A 25,248-nucleotide genomic window follows, 5' to 3' on the forward strand; every position below is an offset into this window, starting at 1 on the left:
TAGCGTCGTCCATCCCGGTCGTGCTTCTATCCATCGACCGTCCTAATCGTCGCTGACCTGCTCCACCACTGTCCCTTGAACCCAAACTTCTCAGCTGTACTCATATTTCTTACCCCTTCCTCTGCTTCTCTCTTTTTTTGTTTCCCCTCATAATGCTCCCGATCGCCCGTGCGACCCCTTTCAATTCCTCCGCCTAATCCCTTCTTCGATCCCTGCGGATACCCGTCGACTACAGCTTCTCGACCGCTGAATCCCTGTCACTTCGAATCTCTTCGAGGGCTGTGTTTTTTCTCCGCCCAAAATGAGGTAAACCCAAACATTCGCACCCCCTCCTATGCCCATGGTTGCTCATCCTCCTCACCCCGTAGGTTCGGCGAACACCTTCGTTCGTCGATGATCAAGGAGTACTACTGGTACTACATCGCCTACGAAGACCTAAAGAAAGCGCTGAAGACAGGATACGTGACCGAGCCTACGCCCGATAATTCGAAGCCTGATCGCAAGCCGTGGACCGAGGATAACGAGAAAGACTTCGTCTCCTTGCTTGAGAGTGAGCTAGACAAGGTCTTTACCTTCCAAAAGATCAAGAGCGAGGAGATTGTCCGTCGCATCCAGACTAGCGAGACGGAAGTCAACAGTGTTATTTCACGTCTTGAGAATTCGTCCGAGTCGCGTCGTCAAAGCGTTCGTCCTGGTGCAGCTCCGCCTTCCGATGAGGATTTCCTGACACTCGAGCAAGTCTTGAGTGACATCATCGCGGATGTTCATGATCTGGCGAAGTTCACCCAGCTGAACTACACAGGCTTCCAAAAGATTATCAAAAAACACGATGTAAGTTTTTCAGATTCTTCTGTCCCCGGCTCGGTCGCAATGCGCAGACGCGAAAAAAAAAAAAAAAAAAGGTCAGTGCATTTTTAACGCATGGGCCTAGAAACAAACCGAGTGGTATCTGAAACCAGTCTTCGCCGCCCGACTCAACGCCAAGCCGTTTTTCAAGGACAACTACGATGCATTTGTGGTCAAGTTGTCCAAGCTCTATGATCTAGTCCGTACAAAAGGAAACCCGGTCAAGGGAGATTCGGCGGCTGGTGGCACCCAGCAAAACTTCGTCCGTCAAACCACGAAATATTGGGTTCACCCCGATAACATTACAGAGTTGAAGCTCATCATCCTTAAGGTAGCCATCTCCCTTCGCCCCTACCTTCAAGATACTTAAGCTAACGAGCAAAGCACCTCCCCGTCCTGGTCTTCAACCCGCGAAAGGAATTCGAGGAAAAAGATGCCGCGATCTCATCCATATACTATGACAACCCCGAGACGTGGGAGCTATACCAAGGACGTCTGAAAAAGACCGAGGGAGCGGAAGCCATCCGACTGCGTTGGTATGGTGGCATGGAAAGCGATCAGATATTCGTCGAGCGAAAGACCCATCGTGAAGACTGGACCGGAGAGAAGTCGGTGAAGGCACGATTCTCTCTCAAAGAGAAGAACGTCAATGCATTCCTGTCCGGGCAGATGACGGTCGAGAGCGTTTTCGACAAGATGCGAAGGGAAGGGAAGAAGAGCGAGGATGAGATCAACGACCTGGAGCAACTGGCGCGGGAAATCCAATACCGCGTCGTTACCCGAAGGTTGATGCCCGTCACGAGGACCTTCTATCACCGGACTGCCTTCCAGCTTCCCGGCGACGCGAGAGTTCGTATCTCTCTTGACACCGAACTGACCATGGTCCGAGAGGATAATCTTGACGGTCGGCGAAGGGCCGGAGACAATTGGCGCCGAATGGATATCGGTGTTGATTTTCCCTTTTCACAACTCCCCGCCGAGGATGTCGAGCGATTCCCCTACGCTGTCCTCGAGGTTAAACTCCAGACGCAAGCTGGTCAGGAGCCCCCGAAGTGGATCAGGGAGTTGACGGCCAGTCATCTCGTGGAGGCGGTGCCCAAGTACAGCAAATTCATCCACGGAACGGCAACTTTGTTCCCCCAACGTATTCATCTTCTTCCCTTCTGGATGCCGCAGATGGACGTCGACATTCGGAAGCCGGCGACGCGTCAATTCGGTATCCAGCGGCCTCTTCAAAGCACATCTATATCTGCCAACGAAACGCAGGAAGACGACGACTCGGACGATGAAGACCAGGAAGGGCGGGGTAATAACATAGAGAGCCGCCGCCGGGTAGAGTCGAATGGGGAGGAAAATGGCCTATTCGAGGATGGCGATGGAAATGCCTTGGACATCGAAGAACGCATTGGTGCTCAGCCGCTGCCAGGGGACGAAGATTACCCGCTCTACGATTCCGACGAGGACGAGGACTCGATCGACTCTGACGAACTCGAAGAGGCCCGACGAGTCGGAGGAACGTATTATTATCAGCAGTTGGCGAAATATTACACCCATCGGGCTGGAAGAGCAGTGTTCCAAGGATGCAAGGCACTTATCCCTCGCCCCAGACCGACAAACCTCCCTCCACCCGAGCAGAACGGCATCAGTGTGATCGGAAACCAGCGAACTCACCAACGATTTGCGGCCCCCAAGGGAAAGCGTAAGAGCCCCTCCTCCTTTCCCTTGCTCTTTATCATTTGATCTATGAGCAGATAAGCTGACGAAACTGCAGGCATTCACGTCCCCGTCCGCGTGGAACCGAAGGTGTACTTCGCTGCCGAACGAACCTTCCTCTCATGGTTGGAATTCTCCATCCTTCTGGCTACGATAGCAGCCACATTGCTCAATTTTGGAAACGATTATATCACATTTGCCTCGTCATGGGCATTCACCATCCTTGCCGCCTTGGCTCTGGTCTATAGTCTCATGTTGTACATCTGGCGTGTCGATAAGATTCGCAAGCGACGCGATGTCAAGCGCGTTTACTACGAAAAATGGGGTCCTACTGTTGTCGGCGTCGGCCTTGTTGTCATAGTCATGGTTAACTTTGGACTGAGAATGCGACAAGCCGGGTTCATCTCCAAGGTCGTCGACATCCAAATGGGCAGAGTGCCAGGCGGCCGAGGGCCCAGTGCAGACGAGCTATGATCCAATCGCCGAGTCTATCGACGCTCAAATTTGATTACTTGTGTACATCATTCTTTTCTTTAGTTCTGACGCAATATGTCCTGATCACGATTCCCCCTTCGCCCTTGTCATTTTTATTTATCCTTGAGGGGACTCTGTCTGCATGTTTTGGAACGTTGGTCTATGCTTTCTTCTCGGTTTTTCTTTTGATTTCTCTTTTTATCTTCTGCTTTTGGATCCGTTGGCAAAGGCACTAACTAGACTGGGTATATGAGCAATCATGACAAGTACGAAATGAAATTCCCTGTACAAAAAAAAAGCATTCTTGGCGAGGATGGAAAGCGTGTCTCTTTTTGGCTGTTAGGTTTTTGTTACTCGAGCTGTTTGGTCTGGATGAGATGGACTCCGCCATGGAACTTGATACAAATAAGGAGTTACTTTGATTGAATGGCTTCCAATTCCTTAAATCTGAGAATCCCCAAAAAGCTAAATGGATTACAAGCACTGTCATCCACATCCATATGCAGTAGAAAGAAAGAAAGAAAAACAAGGACGATAAAATATACCATTCATTATGTTAAGCTATGCATGAGAATCATGTATCATGACAAGGAAGAACCAAAAACAAGTCTACCTGTACAGATTCCTATCGTTGATAAGGATAGGCAGTCTCGAACTTTCCTTCCTCCTTTTCTCTCCCCTTCAGAATGATTACGAATTAGATAAAGATTACCAAGTCAAGTCAATCAAGGGTTGAAATCGACGACCGGGACGACGGTGTCGTCCAGGCTGACGGCGTCGGAGTTCTTCTTCTCGACGCCGGAGTAGCGGTTGAGCCAGCCGAGGACCTGCTGGTGCCAGACCAGGCTGTTTTCCTGGTTGACGACCCTGTAGGATATTGGTTAGCGTTATTTCGTGTATTGGGTGGGAAGGGGGGAACGTACCAGTGGTTCTCGTCGGGGAAGTTGAGGAAACGGCTGGGAACGCCGCGCTCCTGAAGAACGTTGAAGAGAGCCAGGCCCTCGGAGACGGCAAGACGGTAGTCCTTGTCGCTGTGGATGACGAGCTGGGGGGTGCTGAACTTGAGGATGCGCTCGGGGGCGGAGGGATCCCAGCGGCGGTAGTTGTCACGAGCATCCCAGAAGGTACCGTTGAACTGGGGGAAAAGAAGTCAGTGGATGTTGATATTAGGTAGCAGGTATATAAAGGGTCAAAGCTTACGTCGCGCTCGATGAACCACAGCTCATCGGTGGAAATCTTAGCATCGGCCACGAAGGTACCGTCGTGGCTGACTAGGGCCTTGAATTCGCGGCCAAGGTCGCTTCCCTGGATCCAGTTGATCATGAAACCTCCGTAACTGGCTCCAGCGGCAACACCGTTGTCGGTGTCGACGAAGTCAAGGTTGTCGCGGACGTATTCCCAGCCCTTGACGAGGTCGTCGTAAGGAGCTCCTCCTATCCACCATGTTAGTCAAACAGACAGTCTATCAAAATGTAAGGCACATACCCCAGTTGTTCTGGATGGCATCGGTCAGCTCATCGCCCCAGCCAGTGCTACCGGTGGGGTTAGGCGCGACAACGACGTAGCCCTGGTCGGCGAACACCTTGGGGTTCCACCGGGTGCTCCACGAATCGGCCCACGAGCCCTGAGGACCACCGTGGATGTAGTAGACGAGAGGGTACTTCTTGCTCTTGTCGAAGTTCTGGGGGTAGATAACGAAGGCTTGGATCTGGTTGGTTTGTTAATACTGATGCAAGTCAAGAAGGATGAGGGGGTCAGGATCACAACATACATCAGTCCAGTTACCCTTGTAGTAGAACTCATCAACGTCAGCGGGGCCAAGTCCCTTGAGTTCGGCATCGATCTCGTTGGCAGAGACCAGAGTCTTGATGACACCCTTCTTAGGGCTGGCGAGATACACGTTCCAGTTGGTCCAGATGGCACTGCCGGTGACCAGGATGGTGGAGTCGGGGAGGACATAGTACGAACTGGCAGCACCATTGTTCGTGAAGTTCTTAGGCTTGAACTCGTCACCCGCATTCACAGGGATCGAGAACAGACGCTGACGGCCCTGGTCCTCGCTGCCAATGATCAGGTTCTTCTTGTCGAGCCACTTGGCGGTGTCGGGAGAACGGTCCCAGTCCTTCGCCACGGCCGGGATGGTCTTCTTGGAGCCGATGCTGTAGACGTACAGAGTGCGACGGTCAGACTCGTAAGTCGCGTCGGTCATCTGGAAGTAAGCGATCTTGTCGCTTCCGGGAGAGAAAGCAGGGCTGCTGGAGTCTCCCGCAACGCCCTTCGGAGTTCCGGGGCTTTCAGGTCCGTTGATGGCAACTGCCTTGGAGGAGCCATCGTGGGGAGCCAGGTAGATGTACGACGTGGTGTAGTTGGCACGAGGAACATCGGGGGCCTTGCTCTTGTAGGCAACCCACTTGCCGTCGGGGGAAATGTCATAGTCCGAGGAGCCTCCGAAAGGCGGGTAAGGGCTTTCGGCGTTCTTCACGGGAGAGACGAGGTTCTTCAGTCCTCCCTTGAAGCTGTACTGCGACTTGCGACCGCCCGACTTCTTCAAAGTACCAGAGAAGACGGAGTTGAATCTGGTGGTGAGATAGAAGTCCCAGTGGCGCACGTAGATGCTATCATAGATACGAGCAGTGCTCAGAGGAGTCTCCGCGAGTTCCTCGTTGTAGATGGTGCCATTGGCGTACGACTCGGCATACGCAACGAATTTGACGTCACCCGAGCGGGTGGTCACAGCCTTGAAGCCGGACAGGGGACCAGGCAGGGAAGCGGCTTTGTAACTGTATCACGTTCCGTTCGGTGAGCCATTGAAGCATGTTTATGGCAGCTGACATCCATGGAGATAACTCACCCTTTGGCAAAGTCCGAAATCTGAGACACCCAAAGCTCAACGCCTCCGGGAACCTCTGCATTGGTTCCATTGACGTAGAGCACGGTCGAGTCGTCAGTTCCCAGCCAGAGAATCTCCGAGACATTGCTGTCATTGGTGAGAGGCTTGATGTTGCCCGACTTCAGGTCCAACAAGCTCCACCAGGAGCTGCCCTTGTGCGAGTCGAACGAGTACTGCGACGTCGAGAACACGGCAAGTTTCCCAGACGGGTTGGGAATCGCCTCAGATCGCCGGGGAGCAGTGAGCAATTGCCTGTGTAGATCGACACGGTCAGTCAGCCAGCTCCACAATGGGGGCCATGGAACGGGGTGGGTTCGCTAGGATGAACATACTCCGGGGTCAGGGCCAGCGCGACCGACGACGCGGCGGCAATTGAGAGCCAACGAAGAGCCCCCATGATGAGAAGGGAGAATGCACGCGAAACGGGAGTGCAGGAGAAGCTTCCTCAGCTCGAATGCGCCTGGCAGCCGCAAGAGCAGGAGCCGGGGGGAGGCTTTTATGGACGACGAAGGGCGCGGAAGCCTCCGCAGCGAACGGCAGGGCGACCTGCCTGAAGAGGGATGGCGCCAGCTCAGGCGATCCACCGGACAAGCAATGATAAACAGGTTACATCGTCGCCTTCGCCGTCGGAATCCTCATTTCCCCACGTCTTGGGTTGCAATGCCAAGCCAGTCCGGTATATCTAGTCGGCCGATGGCATCATTTCACGACACTCCCGCCTGATATGAGAAGCCTCACGCGTTGCCCGATGTGGAGTCCGTCGCCGGCGATAAGCGCTATCCTGCCCTCATTCTGGCCTGATGGATGCGCTCAACCGTATCGCGGCTTACGCGATTCTATCGTTTAATTTCCAACGGGCCCCTCCGGTCGGTCGCCATTGGAATTTGTTTTGAATCCCCTCCCTCGGGGGCGGAATCGCAAATTGAAAGGAACGCTCGTCATCATAACGGATTATCTAGAACAGTGGTTATGCAAACATGGATGCAGTACATGCGAGAACACGCATCTCGCCATCCAGCTAATACTCAAAGTCATCATCCACGCCACCCTTGCCGGCATTTTCTTTCAGGACCGCCTCTTGTTTCCGATACATTTCCGCCACGGCTCGCGTGGTCGTGGCTTGCTCGGGTTTCTTATCCTCCCGGGATTTAATGAATCGCGGGAATCGGAGAGACACGCCCTTGCCTCCGCCCGTCGTGCCTACGAATTCGTCGGCCGCGGCCTGGTATCGCGGGCTGAGTGTCAAATCCGCCGTCTTCACTTCCCAGACAAGTCGCGGTTCGAACCACACGTCCGGCTGGTCCTTCGGCACCGTCGAATGCGAGTAGAAGGGCTTGGCCCGGTCAATGACGAGAGGCGAGAGAGCTTTGTGGAACTCCTCCAAAATGGCCTCAGAAAAGCCGGTGCCAATATTGCAAATCGTTTCGTAAGTTTGCGTGCTCGTGTTGTACGCCGCTAAAAGAAATGCGCCATAGACAGAAGTGCGCTTTCCGCGGCCATAATACGCTCCAAGGACGACAAGGTCAAGGGAGTCGCCAACACCGGCGAGGTAATCCTTTTTCACCTACAGTCGCAGTCAATATCCCGATCAAACACGCGCATCACGTCTCGAACAAAACATACCTTGAGCCAGTTCCGACTCCGCTTGCTGGGTTCGTACCCGCTCTCTTCGGTGTCCAGCATTTTCACCATCAGTCCCTCACACGATGCCTTGACACTCTCGTCCAGGAGATTCTGGATTTCGTCGACAACGTTGGTGTTGCCGTATTGGGCAAACTGGAACTCGCCCTCGATACCTTGGAAGGACTGATGCAGCAGCTCACGTCGCTCACGCAATGACTTTTTGACGGTTGTCTAGAGTTCGTAGTACCTCGAGTCAGTGGCGGATATAAAGCGGTATGGGAAAGGAACCGGTTACCTCTCCGTTCAAGAATAGAAGATCAAATGCAAACACGCAGACTTTGACTTTGACATCTTCTGCCTTAACATCCTTCCTCTTGCGGGTCATCAGTTGCTGGAACGGCAAAACCTTCTTGCTCTCCATGTCCCAAGCGACCGTCTCGCAATCTAGCACAAAACTCGTCACCCCGTCTTTAATCCAGCTATCAAGTTTGCCGAGCACATCGGGATATTTCTTGGACAAGTCCTCTGAGTTTCGGGAGAAGATCGCCGAGAGGCCCTTGCTGTCCTTTTGTAACGTAGCTGTTGCACCAGGGTATTGATCAATGGAATCCGGCGCAACGTAATGGATCTGTGCTCGCTCTCCATCATACTTGTATTCACAGGTAAAGTCCCTGCCTTCAAACCGATCAAGCACCTCGGTAATAGATTTTGTCGGCTTGGCAAGCATAGGCTTGATGGGGATACCTGGTTGGAGTTTGCAGACTTCGCCCAGTTTGTGTAGCCCGTGTTCAAGCATTGCAGGAATAATCACCTCATATGCAGGCAATTCACTGTATACGGTCTTCAGAATTCCTTCTCCCTCGGCCATCTTTTCGGCGGAGGGGGTCTTCTCGCCCTTGAGAGCTGCCTCGTGTGCAACTACTGCCTGCGCCAGCGCAACGAGAACCGTCCTTTCGGCAAGACCAAGTCTCAGTTTGCCTTCTAAGAATCGCACAATGAATTTGGCCTCACTGGGACCGCCCTTGTCCTTGGTGATATCAATTCCTTTGCTGCCCTTTCCGGCCGTCGCAGCGTCGGCAGCGGAAAGAAGTTTCTTGATTCCAGAGATCTTCTTGTCCTGAGAACCATGACCCTGGACCTTGGCAATGCCAAGTAAGCCTTCATGGACACCCCTGACGGTAAGAGCCTTCGGCTTAAACATCGTCGGCTGGTTTGATCGACTTTTGGCAGCCACCAAACCTAAGTCGCCGATTTCGTGCTGATCCGCCTTGATGACCGACAGACTTCGGCCTGTACTCTCGCCAATCGATTTCATGATCAAAGACTCGCCAATCCCCAGTTCAATCCCGGCGTAATCTGCGGCAAGCTTATTGATCATAAGTTGGACTGTTGGGAGAAGGTCTTGAGGAGTCAAGCGAAGGACTTGGCGCAAAAATAGAGAGCAATGGGCCAGAATGATCAAGCGTTTCGTGGTCATCTCGATAAGGGAGAAAGTCGTGCACAGTGCCGCGTAGGGAACAGGATCCCCAGCTTTCCAGTCAGGATATGGTTCATTCCCGCTCGCCTTCAGCGTAGCCTGTACTTTCTCCATTGTCTTCTTCATAGCACTTGGCTTCTCATCTTCCTCTTCGCTGGCAGAAGGCGCCTCCCGCTCAGATTCTGGTTCCGGCGTTGCTCCCTTGGACGATTTCTTCGCAGCAGCGGAGGACGACTCTTTTGCCTTAGTTTCCTTCTTCGGTTTCGGACTCTTTGGCGATGGAGACTTTTTCTTTGGAGATTCGACAGGCTCAGATTTCCGAGGACTCTTCCGCCGCCTTTTCTGGACAGGCTGTATATCACTACCCTCGCTATCCTCATTGGGATCGGAGTTCTCTCTCTTGAGGTTATTCGACTCGTGCTTTCCATTCGTCTTCTCGGTGGTTCGACTTGGAGATTCCGCTGTACCGACTTCATTGGCGTCTGCTCCATTGGCACCAGATCCGTTCACGGCCGGAGAATCTTCCGCAGCCGCCAATTCCTCAGCGGCTTTAGAGGCTTTGTCCTTCTTTCCAGCAAAAGCCAAAGTTGTTTGTTTCTTGGGGGCTTCCTTCGGGTCGGCATTGGAACCAAAGAATCTCCTATAAACGGAGGCAAAAATTAGTGAACAAAACGAAATAGAGTCTTTCGATATTGTATCCGGATCCTAGTCACATAGACACACACCCAAGAGTTAATTGAGAGTCGCGAACATACCCCAGCGTAGCTTGCTTCCTACCCTTAGACTCAGACATTGTGAAAAGCGCAAATGGGCGATGAACCGAAAGTGCCGTGCCCGAAAACGGTGCTGCAAGTTGTCTCCGATCGAGTGTGAGAATCGAGGTGGATCGAGTCCTGTGGGCGAATATGCAATGGGCCGTCGAAAACCCGGCTCGCTGTGTTGAGACACAGGCCACAGGTCTGCGACAAGGTAGCTGAAGCGCAATTGCCCGGGAAGTGCACAGAGATGGCATAGACGTTATCTAAAACGTCCGTGACTGGATTCCTTGAGCAAGCATCTGGTTGACATCGCAGAGAGACGACGTGCTGTTTATAAATGTCGAGATTGGATGTCGAGCGCAAAGGCAACCATCTGCCCGGTTGGCAGCCTGTGCGGCAACGCGACGAGACGTGACGCGCGATCAATTAAAGTCACGTGCTATGACTGAGTGCAAACAGTGCAAACGGAATCCGGCAGTATGAACGAGACCGCGGGCGGTGAGTGGAACTGACCGCCTCCCGCTCGGGGATGGCGCATGTTGGACGGTCCAATTAATTCGGATTGTAGGCCTTCTGGACATCTTCTTGATCATGCAGAGCTGTAGAATAATACATAGCCTTTGACCCATATAATTTCCAAGCTGACTGGGCAACGATTCAGATGTCTAGACTCTAGAAGAATACCAGTCTGCTCTGCTACTCTACCATGGAGAACTCGCGGCAAGAATCCTTCAAGCAGGTATGAAACCGATTCGAGTGCGAGAAGCCATGCTGACGGGATCTGAAGCTTCGCACGCCATGTGTTGAACTGAGTTCTACTGGCCTCAAGTTTCGCGGCCGACAAGCGTCAGCCAATGATGTCCTTCAGGCCCTTCGTCCAGTCCATAATGTTCTACAGGACCTTGCAAAGAAAAACGAGTTAGATGGGAAGCTGGCCGAATATGCATTCTTTCCTCTATCGCATATCTTCAACGAAACCCAGCGGATCTCAGCGAACTGCTTGGAGCTGGCCGTTAACTGTTTACAAATCCTCATCGCTGAAGGATGGCGGGAGGGACTATCCCCGCAGATGGGCAAGCAGCTCGTGATCCTATTAACGTTAATCGTGGGCGGCACGCCTAACCAGGCCAAAACGGGCGAGACTTCAAACTCCCAGCCGCTTGAATTGGTCGTTGCAGGATTTGACTGCCTTTCGGCCATATTCAAAGTGCTAGGGGGGTCTGTCGCCGAGCGCACGATCTACCATGAGATCGGTACGGCAACAATTGTAGATCAGACGGTATACGTTTTATTGGAAGGCGTCGTCGACGTCAAATCTGACGAAATATGCGTCTCTGCTGCCAATGCCCTTGAGGCACTCTACAACCGTATCACTGATCGGGTCGTCCTTGCTAGTGTGATGCCGCGGACTGTCTCGGCTTTGGTAAAAGTCCTGAAGCCATCGACACAGACACGACGCTCTTACAAGTTGCTCTGCCTGTGCCTTCAAATTCTCACGCGCATGTTGAGAATAGTTCTAAATGACCAGGTCGCAAATGCAGCACCAGACACACTGACTCAGTCCGAGAAGGCAAATGATCGAATCATTCTTGACGAATCTTGGCTGAAGGCTACAGCCACTCAGATGAAGCTTGCGCTTGCAAACATCATTCAAATCCGGCGCCATGAAAGGCAAGAAGTACAGGATTCATTATTGGAACTGTGCTTGATGGTAGTGGAGGAATGTCAGGAAACGTTACACGAGTCAACCCCTATTGTTGTCGACACTCTTGTCGTTCTATCAGACTTCGAAGAAGGCCAGGCACCCAACAAAGCGTTTTATTCGTTGTCGCATACTGCTACTGTCTACCCAGTCGTGTTGGACTCACTGAAAAACTCTCTGCATATCTGGATCACTGCTTTTCCAAGAACCATGCAAAACAATGACGAAACGGCAAAACAATGGGCGCTCAAACAAATATCCACCGCGTTCCAGATCTTGTCTCAACTTCAGTCGGGATCGGACATTCTCAACAGCAGCCTTGCGTCAGGCTTATGTGACAGTGTGGCTGCTGCAGTGAGCCAGTCGGCAAACGCTCCTCAATTTTTGAGTCATGACGCGTCAAATGACCTCTCTTTGGCTCTTAATAGTGGTAGTCAACCAATAGACTTTGCGCCTGTGCTACTAGAGCATAGAAGTCAGCAAAAGACACTTGGCGATCTGCAATCTATGGTTCTCCGACTAAACACGTCCGATTCTGGCGGTGATGTTACACGTTTGGTTATCAATCGAATCCACCAAGGACATAATAGTGTCGAAATTGCTCCTTTTTGGTTGTCATTGGCATTCCTCAAAAGCAACACCCAGGCCTCGGCAGCTTTTGACGATTTCATATCTTCCGACGATGCTGGATCTGGCTCTCTGCTTTCTACTAGGGCCAGCATGATCGAAGAGTTATATTACATCTCGCTTCCAATACTCAACGAACCACTTGCCGATGAGTCTCGAGATTGGCGAGTATCAGCACTGGCCTTGGAAGCGGTAGCACTGCAATCACAACAACTTCAGGAAGCGTTTCGCCCAGAGCTGATGGATGCACTGTATCCTGTACTTCAGCTTCTGGCTTCCAACAACTCCAACCTCCAGAGACATGCAATGACCTGTCTGAACATATTAACGACTTCCTGCAATTATGAAAGCACGAGTACCATGATCATTGACAATGTTGACTACCTAGTGAACTCTGTGGCGTTGAAGCTCAATACGTTTGATGTTTCTCCATACCCGCCTCAGGTATTATTCATGATGATCAAACTGTGTGGCGTACGGTTGATTCCCTACCTTGATGACCTGGTGGATTCTATTTTTGGAATATTGGATCTATACCATGGCTATCCAAAACTGGTAGAGATCATGTTCAAAACATTGGCCGCTATTGTCGAAGAAGGAACCAAAAACCCGACATTCCTTGCGATCGAGAACGGTCAAGGGAGATCTGCTGATCATCGCAAGGAACATTACAAGAGATTGCATGTCTCTACCCTCGCAGAAGACATCGCCAATCGCAAGGCAAAGCGTGCGAAGTATGCCGAAGATCCATCCGAAGAAGCTGGCAATATGTCCCACCCAAAACAGCCGTGGACCACGGAATCGAAGAGCCCCGAGCAGTCGGACAATAACATCAACATAGATGATGCATTGGGACAAGAAGACTCCGGCGCGCCTTTACCACCCCCGCGTGAGCCAGAAGACCAAGAGAAACCCCTGAACAAATCGCACAATCTGCTGCTCCACATCGTCAAATCTATCCCCTCGCATCTGTCCTCGCCATCACCTTACCTCCGACGCTCTCTACTCTCCATCCTCATCCAAGTTTCGCCTCTTCTCGCAGCCCACGAAAACAGCTTTCTCCCTCTCATCAACGACGTATGGCCCTCTGTAGCAGCACGCATCACCTTCCCTACCTCATTCGGACCGACATCTTCCTCCAACTCCCTCATGACCAAAACCCCCTCCGACGAGACCACCACCCCCAACACCAAACCCGGATCCGAAGAGCTCGACTTCCAAGAAGAAATCTACGTCACCACAACCGCCTGTCTCGCCATCGAGCAAATGTGCAAGAACGCTGGCGACTTCATGGCCTCCCGGATCGAAACCGAATATCCCCGCTGGGAACGCCTATACCGTCGAGCCTGGGATAAAGTCAGCGCCGACGCCGAGCGCGCAATTGAACGACGAGCCCAGCAACAACAGAAGACCGAAACCACCCCATCGTCCTCCCCAGGCCTTCTCACTCAGTCCCTCTCTCTAACCACAACAGGGTCTACTCCCTCCGGCAGTCGCGCCTTCACACCCCACCACAATCTCTGGCGATCGCTCCTCTCCCTCTTCATCACCCTCCTCAGTCACGTCCGTCTGCCCCTTTCCACAGGGGACCAGATCTGCGAGTTCCTAGGAGCATGGATTGCTCGATACGCCGGACCAGAATACTACAGTGTGTATCACTTGCAGAATGAAGGAAACCGTCCTGAGGGGCCAGATATCGACGCCATCGAAGACGCCATCCACGCGATGGCAACCTGGAACGCGGATTTGACTTGGTTTATTTTCCAGGAGCAGAAGGCACAGGTGCTCGGGCTTACGGCGAAGACGAGAACGCGCCAACTGCAGAAGCCCATGATCGTGGAGGTTGAGGACGAGCCGTTGAAGACGTGGTCTATGCCCGGGAGTGGGTTGAAATTCGCGGCGTTGGCTTTTTGAGACGATTGTGAATAATGACTGGGATTCGATCGATAAGAATTTAGTACATACATACGTTTGGTATCACTTAGTTATTGAAGGATAATAGACCATTACTCCCCGTCTAATTCAAATCTTCATAGAATATCGTGCATACTAAACGTAAATTAAGATAGCCGGTGTCTTAGCTCTTGGTCATCAATTCGAAGGCTGGATACCAAGAACAAGCCATAGAAAATCTACAAGAATTCTTTCAAAGAGAAGTGATTGATTTATGATCAACTATCTGGACAATTGACAACATTCCCTTTTTTTTCATTTTTGCTTTTCTCCCAACGAAGCACAAAATTATTCAGCCGACATGAGGTTCGCAAAAAAGAGTGAATAGTAGTTGGTCTTAGCATAAACCGGACTAACATAGCAAGTGCGAAGAATTCGAGTGACAGTTCTTGAGATGAGCAATCTACTCGTCATCACTTTCCTCCTCCTCGCTCTCGGCAGTTTCGAGCCACTGGAGGAAGGGCTCGGCAGCCTTGCGAACCTTCTTGCTAGTGGAGATGTCGACATACTTCTTGCTGGCCTTGGAGCCCCAGGCCTTGAGGGTTTCCTCAGACACGAGGTCGTTCTCGTAGTAGCCAAGCAAGATGGGAGAAATTTGAGCGAGAAGCTCGGGGCGATCTTTGCCGACGAAACGCTCAGTACCACCCAGGAAAGCCTTTTCGTGGCGCTCCGAAGTGATCAGCTTCTTGAGGAGACCGGCACGAGAAGCAATTTGCTTCACGATCTTCTCGTCGAAGATGGTTTGAGCAAGGACGGCAACAGTCTTGTGCTTAGACTCGATGCCGTACTCCTTGGCCTTCATGTAGATATCCACATCGCCGACCTTGGTAACGCCACCTTTTTCAGTGGCGGTGTTGAGGATCCAGCTACCAAGCTCGTCGTAGGCCGAGGGGCCATCGGCTCCATCCTCGTCGGCATCTTCCAGGACGAGGGAACGCTTCAGGTCATCGGGGAGATCCTTAGCACGGGCCTTGACAGCCTCCTCGGAGACGTCGACAGCCCAGTCATCATCCTCGATCTCATCGGCCTCGATACCCTTGGCCTCGGATTGGATACGGCGAGTAAGCTCGTCATCGCTGTTTGCAGCCAAAGCATCATCGCCATTCTCATCGCCATTGTCGGAGTTGCTGTCTCCGGGGCTGCCGTTGTTGTCTCCATTCGCTGCCTCATCGTTCTTCTTCTTCCGCTCGCGACGGGCCTTCTTGTCGCCCTTGTCCTTCTTGCCTCCCTTCGAGGGCGTGTTCCGCGTAATGAAGGTGCTCAGCTTCAAGCGCGGGTCAACATCAGAGCGCTGTCCGCAGGCCTTGCAGTCCAGAACGATCTTGTCGTCCTTGATAATGACGTCGGTTTCGGGGTTCTTGCACTTCTTACAGAGAACGAACTTGGTGATAAATCCGTCAAGGTAGTCTTGGAGCTTGGCAGCGTCATGGGCACCATTGATGATCCAGCGGTCATCAGTGGGCTTGGCGTTGGCCTGAGCACCAAGTTCGAAACCGAAGTACTTGATCACATAGGAAGGAGGACGGCTGAGAGATTGGGCGACCGAGTTCAGGTTCACGACGACGGTTTTGATGCCGTTACCCTTGCCCTCAATCTTGGACTGCAGGCGCTCCATTTTGTAGCGGTAGAAGGGATCGCTGACATCCCGGCGAATGTTGACAGTAGCCATTTTGACGAAGAAGAAAGTCTCTTCAAGAAAAAAAAAGATTTTTTTAGATGAAGGATGGTCTAGGACGGGAGGAACTCTGGACTAGGGATGTCTTGAAAGAACAAGACATGCGTAGTGGGTTTCCTTGAGTAGAAAATGGTGGCGGTTGAGATCGTCTCGACGATACGATTGATCACAGCGAATCAGGCGGGCTTTCAGCCACAGGACTTTTGGTGTATACTACAAGGTTTCGACGCGATGCGAAACGTTTGCAGCTTGAGCGGCAGGTGGTGTTCGAAAGATCTGACGCAGGACGAATACATAGACAAGTTCTCGAGTGACTTGATTCTGTGGCTTTCTCCGGCGGGTAGAGAGAGAAACCAACGGATGGTTTTCTGTGGAGGGGGCAGAAAGTCAGGCCAGTCAGACGCCGATCTCAGGAATAGGCCAAGGGAAGCGGTGGAATTGACAAAAGCACCGAGGACAACTAACCAGAGCAAAAGGTTGGAAACGACCAAAACGTAAGGCGAGTACCTAAAGCTGTATTTAACAGCCTGGCAAGTTTGGAGGACGAAATAGCAGCACGCAGGGCTGATGGGATGATGATGGGTTGACTGCGATGAGAGATCGATGGAAGAGTTTGTGGGAGGGAAAAGAGGAAGGAAGAGAGAAGAAAATTGGAGCCAAACAATAAAAAAGGGACCGAGCCGAAAGGGCCGCCAAGACCCGTGAAAAGTTCGCGCTGACTCAGCCGTCGCGGGCCGTGTGTTTCCGGAGCACGTGCTCTATTGTCTTGTGTCTTTGTCTCTCGCCGTCCATCTGTGGAATGTGGATGTTCACCTGGAGTCTCCCTTAATCCTGGCTTATCCATCTATCCCTGTATTGACCCATCGAGCCAACAGGCCCTAGGACAAATTTTGGCTTTTCGCTGTCACCCACAGTTACCCCGTACTAGTCTGAAAAATGGCAGACTTCGAATGTCTCTGCTTCATACCAAATCATCGTCACTCCTATTTTCTACAGAATTGACTATTCTTCTGGGCCCCTGACTTCTGGTCGGGTTAGGAGGAATGCTTTAAACGTACGCTAAGAAGAGTTCATGTCTTGTATTCATTCTAAACTAATCAACCCTTTTATCTCCATTGTTAATCGTGTCATTACTAGTCAATTTTGATCCCCCCGTTTCAGCAACTATTTCTGTTGTTGAAGTCAAATTCGAATGACAACAACAGACACCTTTAGTTGATTTGTCTACAATAAACTCAAGGCACGGGTAGATTAATCGCTAAGAACAACAAAAGGATCATCAGAAGTATCCTCGGCCGTGGCCAGCTCCCGCACCTGAGAGGATTCTCTGGGTCGGCTGGCGGTGCGAGCCTTCGAGACCTGACATGTCTCCATACCAAAAGTCCTCATCCTCCGGCTGCTCATCGGTCACATCAGCCGCACCACATAGTGCAGCGATGCGGTTCAGCATCCACTGCCTATTAAGAATGTCGAATGACGGAAGGGGCATGGCCTCCGGATCCCGTGTCGTCATAGTAATAAAGTGGCCGGAATATATGGGTTCGTCGGTGTCACAGTTCCACAACTTCGCATTGAGAGGGCTTGCTTTCAAAGAGGCAGGGAGTGAGGGAGGCACACAAAGAGGCACTCTCGAGAGCAATTTGTTCGCCGGTAGCCACCAAAATCGGACGATCAAGGCCGTCTTGTCTTCTGCCATTTCGACCGGGCTTGTCCTCTGAGGTCATTATCTTTAATAAAAAGACTTGTTAGCTAAGCAGCTCCAAGACTTTGTTATAATTTTGTAAGACAGCCTCGAGATGTTCTAAATACAGCTGTAGAGATAGGGAAAAGGCTATCAAGTTGTTTATATAGGCTTTCAAAAAATAACCTTCTGTCTCGGAAGATCAAATCAATGGCATACTGTTCATGAACGCTAAAGTGTAGTAAATTCTCCGCAGATGATTGGCGAATGCCGTGGTGGATACAACGCGGTGGTGGCTTCGCTTGTCCCAATAGGCAAGTATGACTAAGGCCAACGTCACAGGAAGCTTTTATCCTGACCTGCGTGCATTTCTGCGGAATCAACCATCCCGGTAAACGGCCCGATAGCCCATTGGCCAGCATCCTGCTGTAGGCTCCTGCAATCGGTTGGATTTTTATGCACCTTTGCTGCTGTTTGTTAGATCGCTGTGAGCCCCACGTTGCCCCTCATCTCGGTCATCGCCATCCCACCTGGACGGGATATCAAGAGCATGCGAGCTTACGGTTCGATCTAGAGAATGCCGTTGGATCTATCCCTGTACCTGGTCACGGACTCGACCCCGGCCATCCTTAAGGGTCGTGATCTCTGTACCGTAGTAGAAGAGGCCCTCAAAGGAGGTAAAGTTTGCCGAATCTCGGGTGTTTCTTTCAACTGATTGGGGTCCCACAGGTGTGACGGTGGTGCAATACCGAGAGAAAACTAGTGACACTGGCGAGCAGGTGCAAACAGCCAGAAAGTTGCACCAGATTACGCAAAAGTACGGGGTCCCCTTGCTGATCAACGACCGAGTGGATGTTGCTCTGGCCGCGGGAGCTGAAGGAGTTCATCTTGGCCAGGATGATATGAGTATGCCACTGTTCCTATCACTTGGAGCCAGACCAGTCATACTGAATCATCATAGCCATCCAGGAGGCCAAGAAACTTTTGCCTCAAGACGCCATCATCGGCATTAGCGCTGGCAACATAGAAGAAGCTCAAAGGGCCGTGGCTGCTGGCGCCGATTATCTCGGAATCGGAGCAATGTTCGCGACTCCAACGTAAGCAGGATGCCCCCCATGGATTGTCGTGTCTTCCAGATTCTGCAGGCAATAAATGACATCTAATAGGAAAACCAACACGAAGTCGATTCTCGGCACATCTGGCACCCAGACTATTCTCAACGCCATCTCAGACTCTGGCCGCTCCGTCGGGACCGTGTCCATTGGCGGCATTAACCTCTCTAACGTGCAGCGAGTCTTTTACCAGTCCAAGTCTCCCAAGAAGGGATTGGATGGCGTCGCCATTGTTAGCGCTATCATGGCTGCCGAGGACCCCAAGGCTGCCGCGGAAGCGTTCGTGAAACAAATTGCTACTCCGCCTCCTTTCGTGCGTGGGCCAGCGCCCCAGGCTCGGGAGGTCTCTGCCATGGTTGAAGACGTGCCACAAATAGTCCAGAAGGTCGTCCAGGCACATCCCCTTGTACACAACATGATCAACTTTGTTGTAGCGAACTTTGTGGCCAACGTTGCCCTTTCAATGTACGTATCATCAGCAAAAGTCCCTCATCTCACTTGCCTGACTTATACATAGGGGCGCATCACCGATCATGTCTCCCTACGGCGATGAAGCCGTTGATCTCGCCCAGTTCGACGGCGCTTTGCTCATCAACATGGGCACCCTGACCAGCGAAAGCGTTCCCAACTATCTCAAGGCTATCAAGGCATACAACTCTCGCGGAAACCCTGTTGTCTACGACCCTGTCGGCGCAGCTGCCACCCACATTCGACGCGGAGCCGTCAAGCTGCTCATAGCAGGTGGATACTTTGACCTCATCAAGGGAAACGAAGGAGAGATTCGGCAGGTCTACGGAAGTAGTGGCGTGACTCAGCGTGGTGTCGACAGCGGACCAAGCAATCTTAACAACCAAGCGAAGGCTACGCTGGCCCGGGATCTGGCTCGGAGAGAGCGTATGTTTAGCCATGCTCGGTGTGATATCTGACCTGAGATGCTAATTGTTCAACAGATAACGTCGTGCTTCTCACTGGCGCTGTCGACTATCTCAGCGATGGAGAGCGAGTGTTTGCCGTTGAGAATGGACACGAACTGCTTGGACAAGTCACCGGGGTACGTTAGCCAATAATGATCTAAAAGCCACTGCGAAGATGAGAAGTCATGCTAACCCCACTAGACCGGATGCGCCGTTGGTACCGTCTCCGGTTGTTTCTTAACCGCCCACCCGACCGACAAGCTTCTCGCCGTCCTGTCCGGAATTCTGATGTACGAAATTGCCGCCGAGAATGCAGGCTCCAGGAATGATGTCCGCGGACCGGGGAGCTTTGTCCCGGCATTCCTGGACGAGCTGTACGCCATCCGCCAGGCTGCTCTGAAGGGCGACCACAGCTGGATTGCCGGACGGGCCAAGGTGCAGGAAGTCAAGCTGTAGGAGACAGTCAAAAAAGGAAAAGGAGGAAACTAGGAAAGCTATACCCGAACCTATGGACATAGACACAAAATTTATGATCGCTAGCACAAACCGAACATAGACATCTCACCAGTGTATGTGTATGCCTCAGGCTGCCAACCGGCAAGAGTTCCCCGCACGCCCGTTTCTTCTCCTCGCGGACTTCCCCGCCCGACTTCCTCCGCAACTCTCGACTATTTCAATCGGCCTTTGCTCCTTTCGTCCGCCTCGAGACCTGCACATCGATCAGAAATACATCGCAGTCACCAGATATCTATACACTTTGCTCATACTCATCAGCTCATCATGGCGTCCGTTTCACGAGCAGCTCGCATCCGTGAGTTCCAAGTCCCCCTCCTTAGACACCACCACAGCGTCATAGAACTAACCCGATGCGATACAACCAGGCAACCCAGCACTATTGTAATCTCGATCCCAATCCAATGGACCAAAGCAGAACTAACACTCTTCCCAGCATCTGCGATCTCCAAGAGAAATTCCGCCCTGCGATCTACGAATTCTCCAAACTGTACCTCCACCTCTCCCCAAACCTATATATATCCCTCACCCACCCTTCACACCCGTATCGCATAATAGAAACGCCCACAAGAAGCCCGCAACTAACACCCCCTCCCCCTCTCATAGGATCCCAACAACTACCAAAATGCTCACCGCCAGCAAAGCCCTCTCGATCCCCACCTTCGTGACGACCCAAAGCCGCGCCAAACTGGGCGACACGATCTCCGAGCTCCAACCGCACCTGAACGGGCCCCACGTGCGCGCCAACATCGACAAGACCCTATTCTCAATGATCACGCCAGAGATTGATGCGCTGTTGCCGCAGGGGGACAAGAAACCGCTGGACGCGATCATCGTGGGGATCGAGACGCATATCTGCGTGACGCAGACGACGCTGGACTTGCTGGAGCGAGGACACAGGGTGTACGTGCTCGTGGATGGGGTGAGTAGCGTGAATGCGGAGGAGAGGGGGATTGCGCTGGCGAGGCTGCGGGATGCGGGGGCGATTGTGACGAGTAGTGAGAGTATTTTGTTTGAGATGGTGGGGGATGCGAAGCATGAGCAGTTTCAGGCGGTTAGTGGGTTGGTCAAGGAGATGAAGGAGGAGACGAGAGGGGCGTTGGAGGTGTTTTCGAGGATTTGATCTGGCTGTCTGTGGTTTGAAGGGTAGTTGGTCTGGGTGGATCAAGGATGTTTGATATATGGCCATTACGCTATAATAAGATATTCCAAAAGAATAAACATACATTTATTTCTCAATTTAGTTCACCGGCCATCAATTACCAGCAAGGGAGTGCTTTGCTACTACGCTAAGAAGCCGGCTACTGCATAAGATGTACCTCTTGACCAAACAAGACTCGACCTGTCTCCGTGTCCCACGCATCAAAACCGAACAAACCCCAGATTCTACGCCAACGCAATCCTAATCTGTTTCATTTAGGATTCGTCACAGCCCGAGGAGGCGGCTGGGTGGAGTTAAGCCATCCAAAGGCAGAGGCTCCTCCAATCGGATTGGATCCCCACGGCTTGCCGGTTCGTGTTTCGTCAGGCGAGGCACGAGACGAGGCCGGCTGAGAGGAAGCCGGTGTCCCCCCAAGATCTGTGCTGGAGCTCCGTGGTGCACTGCCTACTGGTGGAGTACGCGAGGACGATTTGGTAGGTCGAAGCACCTTCATGGGACGACCTCGAGATGCCCTGCCTGCTGCGGATGGATCCAGTTTGGAGTCGCGTTTCCACGATCCCCAAACGCCAACAGGTTCCACCTTGGCAGATCCCGCGGTCTGAGTTTCAGGTGCCGCAGCGGGCCTATTTGAACTCTGAAGACTTTCGGCGCTCGGAGGCTCATGCGTATCCCAAGATTGGGCCTTTCGGCTCTCTTGAGGTTCTTCGATGGAGCCCCTAGCAGAAGCAGACGCGGATCCGGCAGATCTGCTCTGAGATGGAGAACCGATCGGCTGTCCAATGAGACCGACGTTCGAATGTCCGTTGATCTCGCTACCCTGGTGGTGGGATTCGATACGCGTAGAAAGCGATGCATCGGACACCGTGCGCAGCGATTTGAAAATCGAGTCATCCTCTGGCCGAACCAAAGGGATTGAGATCTTGTTTCGCTCATCATCGACCATGATTATTTTGTCTTGGGAAAAGAGCACGTCAGCATTGTGAGAGCGCAGGACGTCGCTTCCAATGACAATTTGAATGGAGGAATCACTGGGATCGACTTCACGAACGAGAAATCGGATTGTCAGCGAGGGGACCTGGGGCTCTGGGCTGCTGGACCGCGATGATGCCTGGTGTACGCTAGCCTCGGGCAGATACATCGGGAGTTTGATGAAGCGCAGACCGTCCTCTTGGCTTACTAGATCCTCGAGACCAAAATTCTGGATCATCGTGGTCCCGAGTGACGAGACATATGACCCCGAACAGACAGCGGCGTACAGGAGCGAATCGTTGGAGAAGTTGGTCGTCAACCAGCACCGGATAATGCACGGAACGGGCCCAAGGAGGAAAAGCCCAGGGGGAGGGATGAGAGGGGATCCACTGACAGAAGAGCTCATCATCCTGCTAGCTGTGTCCAAGCCGAGGCTATTGGTCCTAGCAGAATGATGGGAATGACCAGATGAACTCTGTCTCCCATCTGACCGATGCGAAAAAGAGCGTTCGGTCAGCGGATGGGTCCCCATGCCGCTTCCAGTTCTCAGCGGAAGCTCGCTGCTAGAGCGGCTATTTTGTCCGTAGTAGCCGTGGATAGCGCTTTCATCAAACCGAACACTGTTGGCCCTGGAAGTCCCGCGGCGCGGTTCATCTTCATTATCGAGACCCATCGTGGTCACCACTCCGGGATGATGTCCCTGGTCAAAACCCTTGAAAGCGTCGGCTGCGGAATGGAAGACAGGCTCTGCAGCAAGAAGAGACGGCAGGGTCAACCCGAATTCACTCGAACAAAATGTGACCTCGTAATGAAAGCTTCTGCATACCTGTTGGTACTGTACCTCCGACGGAACTGGGAAATGGCGACAAAGGACCCCAGACACTTTTCAATCTCGCATCCTCGTCTCTTCGTCGTTCTAGTCTCGCGATCCGCTCCGCCTGTTCGAACTGCGTAGCGTGAAGTTCCTTCAGTTCTTCAAAAACGCGCCAGATATCGTCGCGGGAGGCAAAGGGATACTGAGCATCCATTGCCGAACACGTGGAACAGCAACGACGAGAGCCTGCCGGAGTGGCAACGCGACACGTCAAAGAAAACGAGTGACTGGCCTTCCCGTTCGACCCTTTTTCGAATGATTATGCACCTGCAGAACTCCTAGTATTGGGAAAAAGTTTCTGTTTGTTCGGAGATGGTCTGTCGTAGTCCGGAGTTATCGTGGCCCCCTTAGATTCCTCGAAGCTCCTCCACCCTGGTGCTCTGACAGACGGCCGTACGGCCGCCCACCCAAGTGACTTGAAATGACGATCTGTAGTCTTTCACAAGATCATATGAAATAGGCCCACGAAAAGAGTTGGATCGGATGATAAAATATATTGTTTAGGCGATAAAGCGAAGGGGTCGGAAGAAGCGGCAGAAGGGACGGACGGTGATACGGAACGAGCGTCGGTTGCAGGAGTGAATACCAAGCGGCTACCTGTTGTCAAAGGAACTTAAGCAGACAAAGTATCAAAGTCGAATTACGAGGAAGAGAAAGGTTCAAGAAGGGCCAATTTCAATGAGACAACACCAGGGCGACGCGGATCTCTTCTGGTGCAGGACAGGAGGCTTTAGACACGAAACGGAGGTAGGTGCTTCGATAAGAAGACTAGAGAGACTTAGATGACCAGCTGAATAGAGATGTGAAGAAGTGTATTAGAAGTACTGAGGATGGCAATGAAAATGTTACGACAACTGAGAAACAAAGGGAAGAGACGGAAGGCAAGTTGGGGTGTTCGGATAAGAGACGAGGGACTTCCGACTTACCGCCTCCCCACCGGAGTTAACCAGTCTATTTAGCATTCTTCCACGTACTTTCTTTGTCGCGTCAGTCAATTGTTTGCAGTGACATTTCGCTCACATCACAATCAAAAAGCACTGTTTTGACCCAGCAATAGGTCGCGACTAACGTTTGCTTCAATTTCCAATATTATACTTATCTCCTAGTGGCATCGATAGCCGAGGTACTCAAATTTGCACCGCGAGAAAGAAACCATCTATATCCTATAACTACACTGGAGATCATTAATTGATCCCTTTCAGATAAGATTCGGTGAGCCAGCCACGCATCTTCTCTTGCCACCATGATGGGAGGCCTCGAAACAGCGAAAGCCAGCCCAAACTGGCTGGCAGTATGATCTGCGCCCAATAACCAGACAGTATCTGATTAACCACTGCCCCCGCAACGTCTTCCGGTTCAATTGCCGCATTATTCACTATACCCTTGTCGAGGAAGCGCTGAATCATAGCCGTACGGACCCAGCTTGGATGCACGATTCTTGGATCAAACAAGATTAGCTAGATTGCCAAGCCAAGACAACGGACATGCGACGACAAGGGAGGAACCTACGTTGTTCGAACACAGGGTGCCTTGTAGACAAATCGCAGCTCCTGACTTAGTCCCTCATGGAATGATAGCACCGCAGCTTTGGTGCACGAATAGTCCACGTTGGCGCCCTGCGTGAGAAACGAAGCTGTACTGGCCATGGTCACGATATGCCCGTGGTTCCGGGCTACCATTGACGGCAGGAACTCCCGAATCAATGAGAAGTGCGATAAAATGTTGACATGGAAGACCCTTTGAGCTTGCGCCGCGGGGATCTTGAGGATTGGCCTGCCGGATCCTGTTCCTGCATTGTTGATGAGAACGGTGGGATCGCCGTGTTCCGATCGGATGCGATTCGCGGTGGCTTGCAGGTCTTCGACATTGGTGATATCAACTGCATAGAAGAATACATTACGATCTACTCGAGTTGGAATAATTATCACCCCACGGTCGAAGAGTCAGCCAGCTAGCAAAGAGGATGGATCTAGAAGGGCAACCCGGATGATATCACTTCACCTACCCAGTTCTTCGCCAGGATCTACCACATCCAGAATGATAACTTTGATGTTTTGTTCTGCCAATGAAGAGACGATCTTCGCCCCGATGCCACTGCTTCCTCCGGTTACAACGACAATCTCTCGCTCCCAGTCCCATGTGCTGTCCTTGACGTGGTTATTTAGCCCCCACTTGGACAGATAAGAATTCGTCCAGCGAAAAAGCACGAGACTGCCAATAGCGCCGAGTCCGGCAGCCCAGAGTGGACGGGGTATTCTAGATACATTCGAGACGAGGTCTCTCAT

The 25,248-nt window shown here is 52.0% G+C and overlaps 10 protein-coding genes across 10 annotated transcripts; 4 read left to right on the forward strand and 6 right to left on the reverse strand.

Annotated features, from left to right (window-relative positions):
• The first annotated feature begins 48 nt into the window (after positions 1-48).
• vtc4 (putative vacuolar transporter chaperone (Vtc4)) lies at positions 49-3,405 on the forward strand. Its single transcript, XM_024845640.1, has 5 exons — positions 49-306; positions 369-831; positions 932-1,177; positions 1,231-2,545; positions 2,618-3,405. Exons 1-5 carry the CDS (start codon positions 302-304, stop codon positions 3,031-3,033), a joined length of 2,445 nt encoding a protein of 814 aa, XP_024704272.1. The 5' UTR covers positions 49-301; the 3' UTR covers positions 3,034-3,405.
• Positions 3,406-3,565: 160 nt separating this feature from the next.
• Positions 3,566-6,441, reverse strand: dppV (dipeptidyl peptidase DppV). The gene is made up of 7 exons (XM_024849194.1): positions 6,256-6,441; positions 5,885-6,175; positions 4,805-5,813; positions 4,519-4,741; positions 4,234-4,466; positions 3,957-4,168; positions 3,566-3,900 (listed from the first exon to the last, which is right to left on the reverse strand). The coding sequence occupies exons 1-7, from the start codon at positions 6,318-6,320 to the stop codon at positions 3,759-3,761; spliced, it is 2,175 nt and encodes a 724-aa protein (XP_024704273.1). The 5' UTR covers positions 6,321-6,441; the 3' UTR covers positions 3,566-3,758.
• A 500-nt stretch (positions 6,442-6,941) lies between these two features.
• P170DRAFT_356564 (DNA ligase (ATP) CDC9) lies at positions 6,942-9,816 on the reverse strand (the record flags this gene model as incomplete). The annotated part of the gene is made up of 4 exons (XM_024844158.1): positions 6,942-7,487; positions 7,547-7,777; positions 7,842-9,663; positions 9,749-9,816. 4 exons carry the CDS (start codon positions 9,814-9,816, stop codon positions 6,942-6,944), a joined length of 2,667 nt encoding a protein of 888 aa, XP_024704274.1.
• Positions 9,817-10,411: 595 nt separating this feature from the next.
• On the forward strand, positions 10,412-14,041 carry P170DRAFT_407845 (uncharacterized protein). The gene is made up of 2 exons (XM_024846702.1): positions 10,412-10,520; positions 10,569-14,041. Exons 1-2 carry the CDS (start codon positions 10,488-10,490, stop codon positions 14,022-14,024), a joined length of 3,489 nt encoding a protein of 1,162 aa, XP_024704275.1. The 5' UTR covers positions 10,412-10,487; the 3' UTR covers positions 14,025-14,041.
• Positions 14,042-14,466: 425 nt separating this feature from the next.
• On the reverse strand, positions 14,467-15,732 carry P170DRAFT_358967 (translation initiation factor eIF5; the record flags this gene model as incomplete). The annotated part of the gene is made up of 1 exon (XM_024844326.1): positions 14,467-15,732. One exon carries the CDS (start codon positions 15,730-15,732, stop codon positions 14,467-14,469), a length of 1,266 nt encoding a protein of 421 aa, XP_024704276.1.
• An 819-nt stretch (positions 15,733-16,551) lies between these two features.
• Positions 16,552-17,486, reverse strand: P170DRAFT_436648 (uncharacterized protein). Its single transcript, XM_024849195.1, has 2 exons — positions 16,876-17,486; positions 16,552-16,792 (listed from the first exon to the last, which is right to left on the reverse strand). Exon 1 carries the CDS (start codon positions 17,249-17,251, stop codon positions 17,018-17,020), a length of 234 nt encoding a protein of 77 aa, XP_024704277.1. The 5' UTR covers positions 17,252-17,486; the 3' UTR covers positions 16,552-16,792; positions 16,876-17,017.
• A 510-nt stretch (positions 17,487-17,996) lies between these two features.
• P170DRAFT_358119 (bifunctional hydroxyethylthiazole kinase/thiamine-phosphate diphosphorylase) lies at positions 17,997-19,901 on the forward strand (the record flags this gene model as incomplete). Its single annotated transcript, XM_024844259.1, has 7 exons — positions 17,997-18,096; positions 18,149-18,325; positions 18,381-18,516; positions 18,586-18,996; positions 19,049-19,425; positions 19,482-19,582; positions 19,647-19,901. The coding sequence occupies 7 exons, from the start codon at positions 17,997-17,999 to the stop codon at positions 19,899-19,901; spliced, it is 1,557 nt and encodes a 518-aa protein (XP_024704278.1).
• Positions 19,902-20,116: 215 nt separating this feature from the next.
• P170DRAFT_436650 (putative isochorismatase family hydrolase) lies at positions 20,117-21,111 on the forward strand. The gene is made up of 4 exons (XM_024849196.1): positions 20,117-20,256; positions 20,327-20,342; positions 20,395-20,448; positions 20,565-21,111. Exons 1-4 carry the CDS (start codon positions 20,226-20,228, stop codon positions 21,079-21,081), a joined length of 618 nt encoding a protein of 205 aa, XP_024704279.1. The 5' UTR covers positions 20,117-20,225; the 3' UTR covers positions 21,082-21,111.
• A 259-nt stretch (positions 21,112-21,370) lies between these two features.
• P170DRAFT_358126 (uncharacterized protein) lies at positions 21,371-23,117 on the reverse strand (the record flags this gene model as incomplete). The annotated part of the gene is made up of 2 exons (XM_024844260.1): positions 21,371-22,836; positions 22,916-23,117. 2 exons carry the CDS (start codon positions 23,115-23,117, stop codon positions 21,371-21,373), a joined length of 1,668 nt encoding a protein of 555 aa, XP_024704280.1.
• Positions 23,118-24,147: 1,030 nt separating this feature from the next.
• Positions 24,148-25,248, reverse strand: P170DRAFT_357328 (SDR family oxidoreductase; the record flags this gene model as incomplete). Its single annotated transcript, XM_024844213.1, has 3 exons — positions 24,148-24,400; positions 24,473-24,869; positions 24,969-25,248. The coding sequence occupies 3 exons, from the start codon at positions 25,246-25,248 to the stop codon at positions 24,148-24,150; spliced, it is 930 nt and encodes a 309-aa protein (XP_024704281.1).

Source organism: Aspergillus steynii (assembly GCF_002849105.1).
Source record: "Aspergillus steynii IBT 23096 chromosome Unknown P170scaffold_4, whole genome shotgun sequence".
NCBI lineage: Eukaryota > Fungi > Ascomycota > Eurotiomycetes > Eurotiales > Aspergillaceae > Aspergillus > Aspergillus steynii.

Bases quoted from the DNA above. Each gene is read 5' to 3' on its own strand.
- vtc4 (XM_024845640.1), top strand. The intron at 832-931 runs GTAAGTTTTTCA...GCATGGGCCTAG, and splicing joins AGATTATCAAAAAACACGAT to AAACAAACCGAGTGGTATCT. The intron at 2,546-2,617 runs GTAAGAGCCCCT...ACGAAACTGCAG, and splicing joins TGCGGCCCCCAAGGGAAAGC to GCATTCACGTCCCCGTCCGC.
- dppV (XM_024849194.1), bottom strand. From the start codon at position 6,320: ATGGGGGCTCTTCGTTGGCTCTCAATTGCCGCCGCGTCGTCGGTCGCG. The intron at 4,169-4,233 runs GTAAGCTTTGAC...CTTTTCCCCCAG, and splicing joins TGTGGTTCATCGAGCGCGAC to TTCAACGGTACCTTCTGGGA. The intron at 3,901-3,956 runs GTACGTTCCCCC...AATATCCTACAG, and splicing joins TTCCCCGACGAGAACCACTG to GGTCGTCAACCAGGAAAACA.
- P170DRAFT_407845 (XM_024846702.1), top strand. From the start codon at position 10,488: ATGGAGAACTCGCGGCAAGAATCCTTCAAGCAG. The intron at 10,521-10,568 runs GTATGAAACCGA...CGGGATCTGAAG, and splicing joins GGCAAGAATCCTTCAAGCAG to CTTCGCACGCCATGTGTTGA.
- P170DRAFT_436650 (XM_024849196.1), top strand. From the start codon at position 20,226: ATGGCGTCCGTTTCACGAGCAGCTCGCATCC. The intron at 20,449-20,564 runs GTACCTCCACCT...CCCCTCTCATAG, and splicing joins ATCTACGAATTCTCCAAACT to GATCCCAACAACTACCAAAA.
- P170DRAFT_436648 (XM_024849195.1), bottom strand. From the start codon at position 17,251: ATGACGACACGGGATCCGGAGGCCATGCCCCTTCCGTCATTCGACATT.